The sequence below is a fragment of the Aricia agestis genome, chromosome Z (assembly GCF_905147365.1).
Source record: "Aricia agestis chromosome Z, ilAriAges1.1, whole genome shotgun sequence".
Lineage (NCBI taxonomy): Eukaryota > Metazoa > Arthropoda > Insecta > Lepidoptera > Lycaenidae > Aricia > Aricia agestis.
Window position 1 is genome coordinate 19,043,950 of NC_056428.1, and position 16,500 is coordinate 19,060,449.

Consider the following 16,500-nt stretch of genomic DNA (forward strand, 5'->3'; position numbering starts at 1 on the left):
AATGCGTATGTTATTGTTAACTTTATAATAATAACTCCCACACGGGTTTTGTTGACGCTGGCCGGTTTCATTGAATATTAATGTAGGAGTAATTTCATAGTGCCCAAGTGTGTGCGCAGTACACAAGAGCACTCTCTATTCCTTTTACTCTCATAACCCAGTGGGACGGAAGAGCGAGATATCCGGCGCAGGACCGACATTTTACATGCCCATCCGACGCATGGATCATCTTACTTGTCAGACAATCAGGTGATCACTGATCAGCCTGCATTGTCCTAACTAAACTTGGAAATAACATATTGTTACCAACGCGGCAATCGAACCCACTACCTCCGGTGTCGAGAGCCATGCTCTAACCACTAGACCACGGAGGCGTTAACTTTATAATAAGGCTTTAATACAATAAATGTGGAGCAATTAATTAACAGGCATATTAATATTCATATCTTAAGGTGACTTTCCGATCACTTTTCGCCACAAGCGGCGGCAGCATGGGTCGCCGCACACAATATGTCAGTAGAAAATGATACCCTACTTATGGTCTATGTCATTTTATTTTGTCGGTCGCCGCGTAAAAGATCGGAAAGTCACTTTTAGATCTACTTTGGTTGGGTAAAATCATGTCAATGTTCATCGCAATCTGTCAGCTAGGCTTGATAAAGTTCGACCAAATTACGGAGGTCCGCCATTTACTTTTAAATAAGTTTCTCTGGTTTAACTACATAGTTATCATAAAAACGGTCCAGTGATTCAGTTTGACTCACAAGTCACAACTAGCATGCCGTGTCTACTCGTACCGCGTCCAGTGTTGCGGCTTTGAAATAATTACGATTTACGACATAAAAGTATCACAGCATAATATTATTATAATTGAGGAGTGTCATTTCAAAAGGACTTATTAATAATAATAAAACTTATTTCCACTTTTAGAACAAAATATGTGTGATAATGATGAGCTTTTGTCAAAGTTCGATTTGAAAGGTATGGCTGAGTATACTCTATGTTGTTTGCAATCTGATTTTTTTTGTTGTGAATTAATATAAAATACTTACTACGCTGATAGTAAAACTCTAAGAGTTCGATCAGAAAAATCATAACTCCGACAGCAGCTGACCCTAATGCTAGCGACATAAGGATTATTTTCTTAAAAATAATAACATTGTAGGAAAGCATGCAATAAAAACCCAACCCTCGCCTTTAGTAATTAATGCTTTAAAAATGCAATTTCTAATGGGGTTATAAAACACCTCTGAAATATTACAAGCTTGTTATACTAAGACCTACCTATCTTCATGCCTAAGTTATTGGAACGAAGTTCCTTATCGCGCGTTAGGCGTAAAGGAGGCTAGACAGAACGATATTCGACACTTTTTTATTAGTACCTGCATGGTAGGGGCAGAGGGCGTTGTTAGTATTAATGTGCATCAATTAGATGGCGTTTTTTGAGAATAAACAGCGACGCGTTGTAAGTATTCTCGATTCGACACCTCTCAAGTTATTTAGTAAATAGTAGTACTAAGTTATTAAAGCCGTTAGTACTTGAGTGAGGAACAAACGCACAGACTTATACACACATGGACAGACACCAGAAAGACGCACATGCGTCATGCACGAGTTGGTGGGCAGACGGATAGATACAGATAGAATTTACACTTTCACATAATATTTTACAATATTAGTATTGCATAGACCATATTATGCAAAATTGGTATTTTTTGCAAGCAAAGCTATTCAAATAGGAGGGTAGGAACGAAACAGTTTCCGTAAGCCGATTAAACGCGGGAAAACTAGTCGTTGGTTGGTCACTTCTAGCGCTTACAATTCTTTCAAAGTCACATTTTTAATGGAATAGGAAAAATTTCACCGTTCTGAGTGCGAGTCTGACGAAACAGTTAAGTTGATTGAGAAATGAATATAATTATTATGTATTTTCGTCTCCGCGATATAGCGTGACTCTTGACTCATGAGTCGGTCGTGGATTTGATTCTTTGGAAAATTGTTATTTCCAAACTTGGTTAGGACCTCAGAACAGGAAAATAAGGTTAGGACATTAGAGGTTGATTGTCTGACAAGATGGCAATTCGTCAGAAGGGCATGTAAAAAGTCGGTGCTATTTTTATTGCGTCGTGTCGGCGGGATTCGACACCAAGTTATAACGCCTTCAGGTCATTACTGATCATAAACTCAGTTCCTCGAGATAGATCAATTAAATGATCCATAACAATATAGCAAGTTATGGACTGTCAAAATATAAAAGCCCCATAAAAATGCCGTAAAGCAAATAATTGTCCGCCATCTTGGTATAGAGTGAGCGTTTACAGCTGTGAAAATTGTTTGTAGTATTTGCATAACTTGAAATGTCTCTGATACTCGTGCGAGTTTAAAAAGGTGTGATTTTAATTTGACGATAACATTGTATGTTTATACCAATGTATTACTATTATTGGTCGGTGATTGGATCGGACATGTAGATGCGGTGATATGCGAACATAAACATAAGAACATAGTATACATACATACTGTATATGTACACTTTTGGGCTCATTTGTTCAGACACTGATATAGATTAACATATACGAAAACTGGGCAGTTCTGGAAATATTACATACACACCGGTCGAATTGATAACCTCCTTTTTTGAAAGTTGGTTAAAAGGAAGCCAAAAAAAGTTGCCAAAAAAGAAGACTGTAGATCAAAAACCTTACACGGTTAGTTTATGTCACTACTGAGTTATTTTGTATTTTGAATTCTAAATTATAATGAAAATCTCTTAAGAAAATCCAAGCGAGTAAAATTCTTATTGTGAAGGTCGCTATAGCATATTAAATTGTAAACAGACATTCAACGTTGAATGCTCAGACAAGGAGCAGGTAATCCCAAAACCGAATATTTTTTGACATTCTATGTACCATCGAATACAATTTTTTTAATGAAATAAGGGGGCAAACGAGCAAACGGGTCACCTGATGGAAAGCAACTCCGTCACCCATGGACACTCGCAGCATCAGAAGAGCTGTAGGTGCGTTGCCGGCCTTTTAAGAGGGAATAGGGTAATAGGGGAGGGTAGGGATGGGAAGGGATGGGAATAGGGTAGGGGATTGGGCCTCCGGTAAACTTACTCACTCGGCGAAACACAGCGCAAGCGCTGTTTCAGGCCGGTTTTCTGTGAGAACGTGGTATTTCTCCGGTCGAGCCGGCCCATTCGTGCCGAAGCATGGCTCTCCCACGTCTGATTGATTCATAGGCAGTTGATGGACTTACGTCAATTGATCGGATTATACCAATCTTTATATATAAAACTCATTATTATTTTTAACAAAAAATTAAAACCGACTTCCAAGGTAAAAACAATAATAATATGAACTGAAAAGTATTAAATAACTCTTACTCTATAAAAGTGCCTTTTTCAGAATTCGTCTAAATCTCAACTATTTCTGTACATATACTACAGTCTTCATTATTTGAAGTCGGTACCAGCTAATTTTATCGTGAGTTCAGTCAATGTCAGAATATCTGAAGCTTTTGGGACTGGTACCGACTTAAAAGTAATTTCACTCTTTTTAGTCATCTACAAGATAAGGCTTTATGCGTAAATAACCACTACGAATGAACTATTCACATTATGTTACTGTAAGCGAAATTGTGGTAAATGCTTGCAGTTATCTAAGCGATGCTGCAATTTAAAAACTTTTATCTTTAAAAGTTCAGGAGTTCTGTTCAGTGCCTTTGGACCAAGAGACACCTTCGTATGAACTTTCTCTTATTCGTAACATATGTTTAAGTTACTAGAAACAACATTTTAACCACTATGAGTCTTTTGATAAATTTCAAGGATTGCTCATAGATCCCATCATCAGCTCACCACTTTCGTAATTATTATACAAAAATCAAGATATATCCTACACAACAACACAAGAATTTTGAAAATCGGTCCACAAACAGCGAAATAATCATCAAAAATATCTGTTTCGATGCAAAATATCACGAAAAGCATCAATAATTGGGTCATAATGTGATGGCCCATGGCATAATTATGATTTTCATGATGATGATCAAATAAATTGATGTGTTGGCTTATGCTTTCAGTTGTTTAAATAACGCCGAAATCCCCGAACCTGTATCTATAAGGATTCAAAAGTTCTGTTGGGTACCTTCGGATCCAGGGTATAACCTGGTGCGAAATCTTACTTTTTGGTAGCATTTACCTCGAATGCTTCAGAAAAAATTGAAATCACTATATGTTTCCATACAAATTTCAAGGAGTCCCCTCGATTCCTCCAGGATCCCATCATCAGATCACCACTTTTGTGAACATGGTACCAAATTTGAGCTAAACCCTATACAACACAAAAAGAATTTTGAAAATCGGATCACAAACGGCTGAGTTATCGTTGAACATAAGATACATACAGACGAACGTATAACCTCCTCCTTTTTGGAAGTCGGTAAAAAGTGACTAACTGACATGGTGATCTATCAACGCACAGCCCAAACCACTGGACGGATCGGGCTGAAATTTTGCATGCAGGTAGATGTTATGACGTAGGCATTCGCTAAGAAAGGATTTTGATAAATTCCAACCCCAAGGGGTTAAAATAGGGGATGAAAGTTTGTATATAATAATACTTCTTAACGCGAGCGAAGCCGCGGGCAAAAGCTCGTTCAATATAAATTGTGATCTGTCGGATAGGTTTGACATAATCCGACCAAATTACGTAGGTCCGCCATTATAGTATATTATGTATGTATGTGTGCAGTTCACTGTATTGCATGTAAAATTCTAGGAAGCGCTTTTCAATATTTTGGTCAGTGATACTGAAATTTTATTGTCAGCACCGACGGTCAGCGAGCGGTCAACGCGATACTAAAATAAGCCTCAACAAAGATGATTACATAATATTTGATAACCCATTCGTATCGTAACGCGCTAATGATAATAAATCTCTCTCGTTTTATCGCGGCCATATTTCCTCGCACCACGAATTTCCCAGGAGCCCTGCCCTACGTCTAACTGATGCGGCCTATGTATCATGTCACGTAGGCTACATAAGTGCCTTAGATGTGACGCTTTATTATTTGATATTGAAGAACGATCATCGAAGTAATGAGAGCTAAACTATGAGCAGCTATTTCACAAACATCAAAGGCTCATGATAGTGAAAAAGGGTATTGTGTCTTCAGCTTTTTCTAAAATCGTAACTACTATACTCCACTCTGGTTAACTTGTCGCTAGCGGTCGTTGACTCCCTGTCAAAACAATGAAGTGTCAGATATTGTAAATCGTGGTTTTATATGGAAAATGACAAGTTTTTGACAGGGAGTCAATGACCGCTAGCGACAAGTTAGCCCGAGTGGAGTATAGCAATTTACGGAACACCTATATTAGGCCAAACCTACGCGACCACGCGACTGCAAAACGGGAGCGTCAATACAAAACACACATTTGACAACTTGTCAAAATGTGTGTGTTTTGTATTGACGCTCCCGCTTCGCAGTCGCGTGGTCGCGTAGCTCGTAGGTTTGAACAAAGCATTATGTGTAAATTGTAATGCAAAAAAATCGTGACTGCAACGTCATAAATTGTCTCCAACTGGGAGGCTATATTTTATGATGTTGCACTCACCATTCCAAGTATCTATACTAATATTATAATTGGGAAGAGTTTGTTTGTTTGTTTGTTTGAACGCGCTAATCTCAGGAACTACTGGTCCGATTTGAAAAATTCTTTCAGTGTTAGATAGCCCATTTATCGAGAAAGGTTATAGGCTATATTTTATCGCGCTAAGACTAATAGGAGCGAAGAAATAGAGGAAAGTGTGAAAAAAACGGGAGAAATTATTTGAAATGGCTTATTTGAACGCGCTAATCTCAGGAACTACTGGTCCGATTTGAAAAATTCTTTCAGTTTTAGATAGTTTATTTATCGAAAAAGGCTGTAAGCTATATTTTATTACGCTAAGAGTAATGGAAGCGAAGAAATAGAGGAAAGTGTGGAAAAAACGGGGGAAATTATTTGAAAGGGCTTATCTCACGGACTACTGGTGCAATTTTTCTGTTATTTGGCACAGTAAGAACCATACAGTAGATAACAGTAGACCACGTGAAGGATCATAGGCTATTTTTTGGGGACTAATTTGTCTGTGAAATATCTAATTTACGCGGGTGAAGTGGTCACGACATCACGCGTAAACGGCTGGACCCATTTTGCTGAAATTTGGTATAAAGATACTTTCGAGTCCCGAAAAAGAACATAAGATACATTTTGTCCCGGAAAAACGTACGGTTACTGCACAATATACTTTTATCATTTGCACGTAAACTATTCAATCTATTTTGATGGAATTTGGTATGAAGATACTTTCAGTCTCGGGAAAGGACAAGGGATACTTTTTATCCCGGAAAATATACGGTTCCCGCACAATAAACTTTTTATGATTCTCGCCGAAACTATTTAATCAATTTTGATGAAATGGCATGGCATGGAGATTGGAGATACTAATTTGAATCTGGGATGGGACAAGGATTTTTTTTTGTCCCGGAAAAATGTGCGGTTTCCACACAATATACTTTTCTGATTTGCGCGTAAACGACTCAATCGATGTACGGGAACAACTAAAAACTAAAGTCCACACGGACGAAGTCGCGGGCAACAGCTAGTATCTATATATTAATACGTGAGCCAAAAACTTTGTATCCCTTTTGACGAAAAATGGGGAAGCGTAAGTGAATGAAAGGACAATGCCCAAAAAAAACCCATAGTCGATTAAAATAATTTATGTACAGCAAAGTAGAGCATAAATAGTAGATTGAAAATATGCAATTCATTTTTTTTTAAACCATAACCGCAACCGATAATTTGAAAAAATAAATCTGAGATACACAGTGTGGTATCTACTTCGAATCAACTAGTTATTTCCTTAGTTTTTGTGATCTTTCTCGTGAAAGCGATGTTGATAGACAATAATGTACAATTAAACAGAAAAAAAAATCGGCCAAGTGCGAGTCTGACTCGCGCACGAAGGGTTCCGTACCGTAGGGATAAATTGTTTTCTGTATGGGAGCCCACCTTAATTATTTATTTTATTTTAATTTTGCGATTAAATATTTAAGTGCACTATGTGTGCATTGAGGATTTCATAAAAAAAATCATGTGTCTACATAATATAGCCATTATAGATTAGGAGCCAAACAGGGCAAAAAATCACGTTTGTTGTATGGGAGCCTCCCTTTAATCTTAATTTTATTTAGTTTTTAGTATCTGTTGTTACAGCGGCATCAGATATATCTGATGCCGCTGTTTTGTATACACAACGCTGGTTGTGTATACACAACCTGTGAAGATTTCAGAAGTCTAGCTATAGCGGTTATTGAGTAAGAGCCTGGAGACAGACAGACGGACAGACATCCAAGTCTCAGTCTCATCGAAGTCCCGTTATTTGGGTACGGAACCCTAAAAAAGTATGTCAAATAAAATATATTTTAAGAATAAACTAAATCACAAGTGGCTTCACTCTACATCCTCTATCGGTTGTATCACGGGGAGTGCTCTAAGAAATTGTTCGGAATCATACCACCTGCAACTTTTCGCCATTGCCCCACGCAAAAAATATACCATCCTCATCACTTTGATGAGTGGCAGTCTTCCACCGTGCGGTTTTTGCGTAACTTTCTGCTGCACACTGTAAAACTCTGAAATAAACTGTCACTATATTTTCAATACGACCTGCAAACCTTCAAAGGCCGGCAACGTACTTGCAGCTCTTCTAAATTCTAATGGTGCGAGTCTCCATGGGCGACAGTATAGTTGCTTTCCATCAGGTGACCCGTTTGCTCGTTTGCCCCCTTATTTTATAAAAAAAAAACGATCATATAACCGATATCGTCTACTTAATAATCCTAAAAAAACAGTACATATTGTATACAGATTATTTTCTATACCAAACTAACATTCTATACTGTCAGATATAAAAGTGATAAATATTTAAACATTAAATTCATAAATACATAATTACAACACTGTACATCTGTATTAAAAATATTTTTACTAGGTACTAATCGCCACACTATCGTTTGTAGCATCGCGTCGTCCTGAATATCATATAGATTCCTATAAGAAAAGTCAATTAGTTACGATCGTTTTTAAAGTACTCGGTGATTGTTTAATCCAAAAAGGATATTGTATTTGGGATACAGTATAAGTAGTCTACTATGCCACATATAAATGGTTTCAATCGATTACGGGTTTTTGGTCCATACATTTTTGGGCATTCGCCTTTTGCACAGTTATAGTTTATATGGTGTAGCAGTGCATCGAGCTAATATTATTTTGAAATTATGCTTTTATCATACATTTTTTTAACAAATAAAACATTACACACACTACAACATACACACTAGGAAAAATGACAGACTTTTGAGTGACAAGCCTATACATACGAATTATACTCTTTTATTTATGGTTGAAGTCTGTTGACAACAAGATTACAAATTGAAAATGTATTATAGTTTTTTTTTATTGAATCTTAGATACTATTAGACAATGCTTACACGGCCAGTCTGAGATCAGCTAAGTTCCAGAGACAAGAGTTGAAAAAAAATATGATAAAGTCAATATTTTTTACAAAATATAGGTAGTAGTCCTAATGTCGTTGAAACTAAGGTCGAATTTCCACCATTGGGTGATCTCTAGTACTTGGAATTGTGACTGCAATGATTACTCCGGGGCATTTACTATTACAAAAATCTATATTTTGGTACATATGCGAAACTCGAGCGGCCTCTTAAGTTAGCTTGCACTGCACGGGACGATGACAAGAATTAAGTTTAAAAGCTTCTTAATTTAAAAACCGCTGCTTCAGTTACTCTTTAGAAGTGATCTTCATATGAATATCAAAGGGGTTTTGAAGAACTGATTAATTTCGATCGTGCAAGAAAGTAATTAAATTACTAGGTCGATAAGAAAGTGAAACGTGCGTAAAAAGAAAATTTTAAGCTAGGAAATCCTCCTGACGTTGTGCCTGAGCTGATAATTAATTACAGTTAAGAACATTATTTTGATCACGCCAGAATCACACAAAAAATCTAAGATACTTGTAACGGCGCGTTCAGAGTTGCGCGTTTTCTGCTGTATTGGAGTTTGGGAGAACACGCGAGCTGAATCCGCGCGTTCAGTAAATGCAGAATCCGCGCGTATAAATACATCCTAACATTTCTCTATGTTTGTCGGAGCTTGTAAAAGTGATACTAGCTCGAAGTAATTAGGTATCTACCTTAAAAAGTTCGCGAGAGCCTAATTTGTTAAACCCGCCTAATATACTTGTGGAGTCAGCTTAAAACTATTTGAAAACTCGTGTTACAAGTCTTAATTAGGGCGGGGGCGGCCGCTGGGCGGATTGGGCGGGCGGGTAATTCCTGCGACACTGAAATCGCTAATAGCTATTTCAGTGTCGCGGTTTTGTTTATTTTACGTGAAAACTCTGCACGCAACTTTCAAGGCTTAAAAACTAAAGCCTTAAATGAGGTTTGTAAAGATTTTTTCTGAATATGAAATAGGAATGTCTGACGATGCAGTCGAAAAGTCTATTACTCGAATTCATGCACGACACTTTTTGCACTGCACACTTTTTTGGGCGATTTTGCTTCCGCGCGCGGATCTACAGGGCGATTCACGATTTCCGTTCGACTCGGATTCGGATACTTTACCGTATGGTCGTTGCCTACTTTATTGGATATCGCGCGATTATGTTTTCGAATTTGAGTCGAATTGGGCATTGTTAATGTTTGAACAAGTTGCTCGCATCTTGTCTTTTTAGGGTTCCGTAGCCAATGAGAAAAAACGGAACCCTTATAGATTCGTCATGTCTGTCTGTCTGTCTGTCCGTATGTCACAGCCACTTTTCTCTGAAATTATAAGAGCTATACTATTGAAACTTGGTAAGTAGATGTAGTCTGTGAACCGCAATCAGATTTTGATACAAAAAAGAAAAAAATATTAAAAATTTTAGGGGTCCCCATAGGTACAACTGAAACAAAAAAATATTTTTTTCGTCGAAGCTATGCGTGTGGAGTACGAGGGCTGCTATTTATGTATCCGGAACTGGCCACTTACAAGAACAATATTTAAAAAGTAATTACAACATTTGAAAATAGAACTCTTTGGTTGAAGAATACATTTTGTTTCATGTGACTGTCAATTATTTTTCCATTGTGGCGTCATTTTGAAAATTGCGTGTCTTCATTTGCCATGGATTTAACGCGTGAACATTTTCGTGCAATGATTTACTACGATTTTCGGCGTGGGCTAAATCAACAACAGTGCTTTATTCAACTCACCGCAACTTTTGGAGATGAAGCACCATCAAAAACCACTGTTTATCACTGGTACAGTGAGTTTAATCGTGGGCGGTCTATGCTCACGGATGAAAATAAAGAAGGTCGCCCAAAAACAGCTGTTGTCCCACAAAATATAGATGCTGTGCGGGAACTAATAATGCGTGATCGTCATGTTACATATCGCGAGATAGAGGCGTCCTTAGGCATAAGTATGACGAGCATACATAAGATATTACACGAACATTTGGCTGTAAAAAAAATATGTTCGCGTTGGATTCCGCACAACTTGACAATCGATCAAAAACGGGCTCGTGTCGATTGGTGCAAAAAAATGATAAAAAAATACAACCGTGGTACGTCAAAAGCCGTTTATAATATCTACACAGGTGATGAATCTTGGATCTATGCATATGACCCCGAAACTAAACAACAGTCAACGGTGTGGGTGTTCCAAGATGAGCCGAAACCAACAAAAGTTACTCGTGCAAAAAGTACTTTGAAGCAAATGGTCGCCTGTTTTTTTGGAATTAATGGACATGTGGCTACAGTGCCATTAGAGAATCGTAAAACGGTTAATTCTGAATGGTATACGACCATTTGTTTACCAGAAGTCTTTGAAGAAATAAGAAAGGACAACCGACAACGCAGAATCATATTATACTACGCTTTATTACGCTACTATATCACGCTATTATATCACGACAATGCTAGCTGTCACACCTCAGCTGAAACTACTCAGTTTTTGGAGGGTCAAAAGATCGAATTGACTGGTCATCCGCCGTACAGCCCTGATTTGGCACCTAACGATTTCTTTTTATTTCCATACGCGAAGAACAAATTACGTGGTCAACGTTTTTCGAGCCGCGAAGAGGCTGTTGATGCGTTCAAAATGCACGTTTTGGAGATACCTCAATCAGAATGGAAAAAGTGCTATGAAAATTGGTTCCAGCGTATGCAAAAGTGTGTCGATCATCGCGGCGAATATTTTGAAAAGCAATAAAACCATATTAAATGATATATGTTTGTTTCTTTTCTTAATTCCGGATACATAAATAGCAGCCCTCGTATCTATGGATAGTTCTTGAAAAATTGTATTGAAGTTTGTCATATCATTTTTTTCTAACCTGAATAGTTTGCGAGAGAGACTCTTCCAAAGTGGTAAAATGTGTGTCCCCCCCTCTAACTTCTAAAGTAGGGGCATGATGTCTAAAAAAATATATGATTTACATTACTATAAAAACTACCAACGAAAATTGGTTTGAACGAGATCTAGCTAGTAGTTTTTTTATACGTCATAAGTGGTAAACCTTAAATTAACTTTCATTGAATCAACTGAAACATAAAAATAAATCAAAAACCTTTTAATTTCATAAAAAATAAACCTTATTTTTGCTGCGGAACCCTTCGTCCAACTCGCTACTAAGCCGGTTTTTTTCTGTTCTGCGGGCAACACTCGTGGGCGATAACACGCATTACAGGAAAAGCGCCTTTACCAGGAAGAGACAACGTGAGTTTGGAAAAATATTCACATTGTATAACTATAAGTAAACTGGTTCGAAGAAAGATCAGTTCCATAAATGATTTTTGTAATAATATTTTAAATAAAAAAAAAATTCTCTTACTCTTGCAAATTTTCAATTTATTATAATGTTCTCGGATGAAGATCTTGCAGATTGTAAAATATATGTTGGTTAGACATGATCATACATTAAGTATGAAACCCCTGATGTTTTCGTTGGTGGAGTTCTGCTATAAACACCTCGAAAGGTTTAGTGATGTTCTGTTTATGTCGATGTTGTTTTATCGAGATATTATGCTAGAAGGTATAAATGTAATTATATGGTAAGGTAACATAATATAACAAAATTTTCAATGTGTCTTCTTTATGAAAATCTTTTGAAATCAAAGATTCTTACCTAATTAAATTAGGTACCTACTTATAGTTCTTTATTGTTAGTACTATACAATGATTATCATGTAACACAAAAATATGATACCTTAACGTTTTATCCCGAAATAGTAATAATAGATGGCTTGAGGCAAGAGCAAAAGCTTACATAATACAACTGAGTCAATTTTTGCACCTGTTGTGGAAATTAACTTTTACTTTCAACTTATAAAAAAAACCGGCCAAGTGCATGTCGGGCAACGCGCAATATAGGGTTCCGTAGTACCGCTAGTTTTTGATAATTTTTGTATGGTCAATGAATGTACATTTATAATGTGTTTTACACTACTAACAACATAATTTTAGTTAAATCACGTTCAAAGGAATTTGAACGAAAAGTTCCTTTATACTTCGCCGAATATTTTTTTTAGTTGATCGACTATTACTCAATAACTTACGAAGTCTTCTTAGCCGTCATAATTTTCCTTTTAAATTCAGCATATTTTCTACTCCCGTGAATTTTGTCACATTTCCAGAAGCAACCGTTTAGCTGGTATAAGAGGCACTGGACTCTGACGATTTTTTACCACTTTAAAACTTCATATTTCACAAATGGATCCCTAAATCAGAAAATGGTCTTGATATACTCATAATATTTTAAAAAAACCTATTAAACGACACCCCACATAGTGGGGTGGACGCGAAAAAAAATATCATCCCCGCTTGATGTGTAGAGGAGGTACCATAATAAAAATATTTTTTTAAGATTTTATATATCATTTTGTCATTAATATATGCATTCATGCCGAATTACAGCTTTATAGGTCCTATAGTCTCCGAGTAAAACCGCGGACAGACAGACGGACAGACAGACAGACAGACGGACGGACAGACCGTAACTATAGGGGTTCCCTGTTGACTACGGAACCCTAAAAATGCTGTTAACGAAATTGGCCCCTACACACAACACTTAAACTTCATAAAACCTTTAAATATCGATAATAACCAGCACATCACTAGTGTTTGTAGTAATTTAACGAGTGTTTCTCATCTATACTGCTGGCTGCTCATAAAACACAAATGGTTTTTTCATAAAACAACGTTACGATGTGTGCAAAATACGTTCCATATTATTTAGAAACGTTACGCACGAAGTTTGATGAAACGTGTAATTAAATTATTAAGCGTATTGAGAGAAGCCTCTTTTCTCACATTTCCTTTAAAGTTTTCTGAATATGAATTATTAAAAAGTATCTTATAAAATCTTATAAATGGAACTGCCAATTGGGAAATATTTTGTACCAGTTTTATTCACAAAACTTTTTGATGTCATGTAATCAAAACTTTTTGCATACCTCATGAACTTATTTATTTCTTTAATATATAACTTATCTTAAAGAAATAAATCAGTACATCATATAACCTATCTTAAAAATTTTAAGTATGACGTTACTACATCCGATAGTGGATAGGACATAATATTATTAGGTATACTTGTCATAATATCGGCCGTGTGCCGTGTATGTGTTGGTGAGCCGCTCACCGCTCATATTAGTATGCTTGCGATGCTTGTTTGAAGTCAGCCTACTGGTTCGATGTGTGTATCTTAAATACAATTTCTAAAAAAATGTTTTTTTTTGTCAGATGTACGCGATGGTGTGCGTCATATCTCAGTTCCAGGAGTACATGGACGGGCGAGGGACCGCCGCGTTTGACTACTCAGATAGGGTAAGTATTCAATGAGGCTTGGCCGCGGCGCAACCATGCTCCCAACAGGCTTAGCATAGTCACCATAGAAAGGTTCATGTTAACTAAGGAATTCTGTTAGTTTGTCCGTAAAAAGTGTCAGCGTTTCTATTCTTTCGTATTTCTACTGTGGGCATGCTAAGCCTGCAGGTGCTTAAGTCTAGCACCTCTACTTACTTCGATTGAAGGTGTCCCGCGCGTCGAAATACGAACTGAGGTTCGGATTATAAGAATCGGCCCACGATATGTTAGTTACTAATATTGTCAATAATTTGACACGAGTTAACTAAAAAAGAAAAAAATAATAAAACTATTCAGGTTCGCGCTAGGACCTAGACCGAAATAGATATATATATATATATATATATATATATATATATATATATATATATATATATATATACAGTGTGTAACAAAAACAAGTGATAATACTTTAGGGCATGTACGTGTTACTTGTAGAGAGTTCACTGTAAAAGTAGCAGCGCTGAAAGACGAAAAAAATTTTTCACTTTTGTATGGAGAAACTCGTGACGCTCGGGCCCTTGCCCATACAAAAGTGAAAAAATTTTTTCGTCTTTCAGCGCTGCTACTTTAACAGTGAACTCTCTACAAGGAACACGTACACACCCTAAAGTATTATCACTTATTTTTGTTACACCCTGTATATATATATATATACCAACAATATGCGCGAGTGAAAAAAGAGACAAGTAACGTTGAAAGTTAATCAATTATTTCCGTGTCACGTGTATTTACGTGTACATTTTATGTAAAAAGAAGATAGGTTTTAATTTTTATTATCCGAAGAAATTTTGTCACAACAATCTTATCGTCAAAACCTACGAATAAGTCAAAACACATTAATTTCAAAGAAATTCCATTTATAATTCTCGGATTTTTTACCTAAGCTTGAGCGAAATGATAAATAAATTCTTGACAACTTTCTACGTCTTTTTGTATCTTTTGATGAATTATCTTTTCAATGTTAATGCGTAAAATTGTATCTTGTTGAACTTGTTCTACTTTAAGTAACGCAAATAAAAATAATGTTAAAAATTGTTTCATAAGGTTTATTCTTTCAATAAATTGGCGACCGGCAATTTTACCGTTTTTATAATAATATTATGGCAGCCGTCTGATGGGCAGACAGTTAATCAATCAACGTATTGGCTATCGCAGAACAGATAGGCTATTATTCAGCCCCTAATCTGTTTGCCCTGGGCCTGATTGACGACCTATTGTTGTGTTTACATCATTTGTTCTACGTTAAGCTTGTAATGCCTAAATTTTTCAAATACAAAATTGCCTATGTGACACACGGCGGAACAATTTATCGTAGCGACATAGCGACATATCGAGCCATATTATGGTTATGTCGACCTATAGCCTATTGCTAAACATAATCATTTTGGACATCATTTTCAGTACCTAATTGACAATTGTACAAAAATATTAGGTGTTTATTTCGGCTTTTATTAAATTGCTTTATCAATATTTTGTGAGGGTTAATTCAGACCGCAACGCGACGAGGCGAGGCGCAGCGCGTCATAAATTTGTATCTATTTGACAGATTTCAATTGCCATCAAATCCATATTATAAAGGCCTATGCGGGATTTTGTGTGGACCCCGTCCCCACCCTTCAACAGTCATGGGATGCGTCTCGATTTGTTCACTGGGACCCAGAAAAGTCTTAAGTACCAGTGTCAGTTTTAAAATCAATTGGGTTTATTATAAAAATACACTTTTCTCCACAAAAAAGGTGTTTATTTTTGAACAAAAAAACACTTTTTTCTACAAACAAAAAGGATATCAGGGTTCCGTAGTCGACAAGGAACCCTTATAGTTTCGGTCTGTCCGTCTGTCTGTGTGTCTGTCTGTCTGTCCGCGGTTTTTCTTAGAGACTATAGGGCCTACAAAGCTGTAATTCGGCATGTATGCATATGATGGCGACAAAATGGTATATAAAATCTTTTTTTTATGGTACCTCCCCATACACATCAAGCGGGGATGATTTTTTTTCCGCGTCCATCCTATCGTGTGGGGTGTCGTTGGGTACGTTTTTAAAAAATATTATTCAGAGTATTCAAAGATCATTTTCCGATTTAGGGATCTACTTGTGAAATATGAAGTTTTAAAGTTACACGTTACAATTAATGTACATTCATTGACGATACAAAAATAATCAAAAACTAGCGATACTACAGAGCCCTATATTGCGCGTGACCCGATACGCACTGTGCTGGTTTTTAATTTCATGTACAAACAAATGACGATTTAATTGAAGAGAATAATATTAATATGATCTTCATATTTTAACACTATTTCTTTGCACATTAAGGAAATGCGTATGTTAAAGAGAAAAAATAAAATAAAAACAATATATTATTATAAAACCTAAGGCTGCGTCACCATCAAACACGGCACGGCATCGTCACCGTGCCACGATACGATGCAGCCACCGTGACACGTGACGCGTGTTCCGACTTCCGGTGCCACGAACAGTGCGCCGCTCCGTGGCCCATTTAGTATGATT

At 36.7% G+C, this 16,500-nt stretch overlaps 1 protein-coding gene across 1 annotated transcript in view; it reads left to right on the forward strand.

Annotated features, from left to right (window-relative positions):
• Nucleotides 1-16,500, forward strand: part of LOC121739183 — a 142,538-nt gene that overhangs the window by 98,144 nt on the left and 27,894 nt on the right. Inside the window, exon 8 of the mRNA XM_042131532.1 lies at nucleotides 13,865-13,948. Coding sequence (XP_041987466.1) covers nucleotides 13,865-13,948 — 84 coding nt within the window. The remainder of the gene's footprint in view (nucleotides 1-13,864; nucleotides 13,949-16,500) is intronic.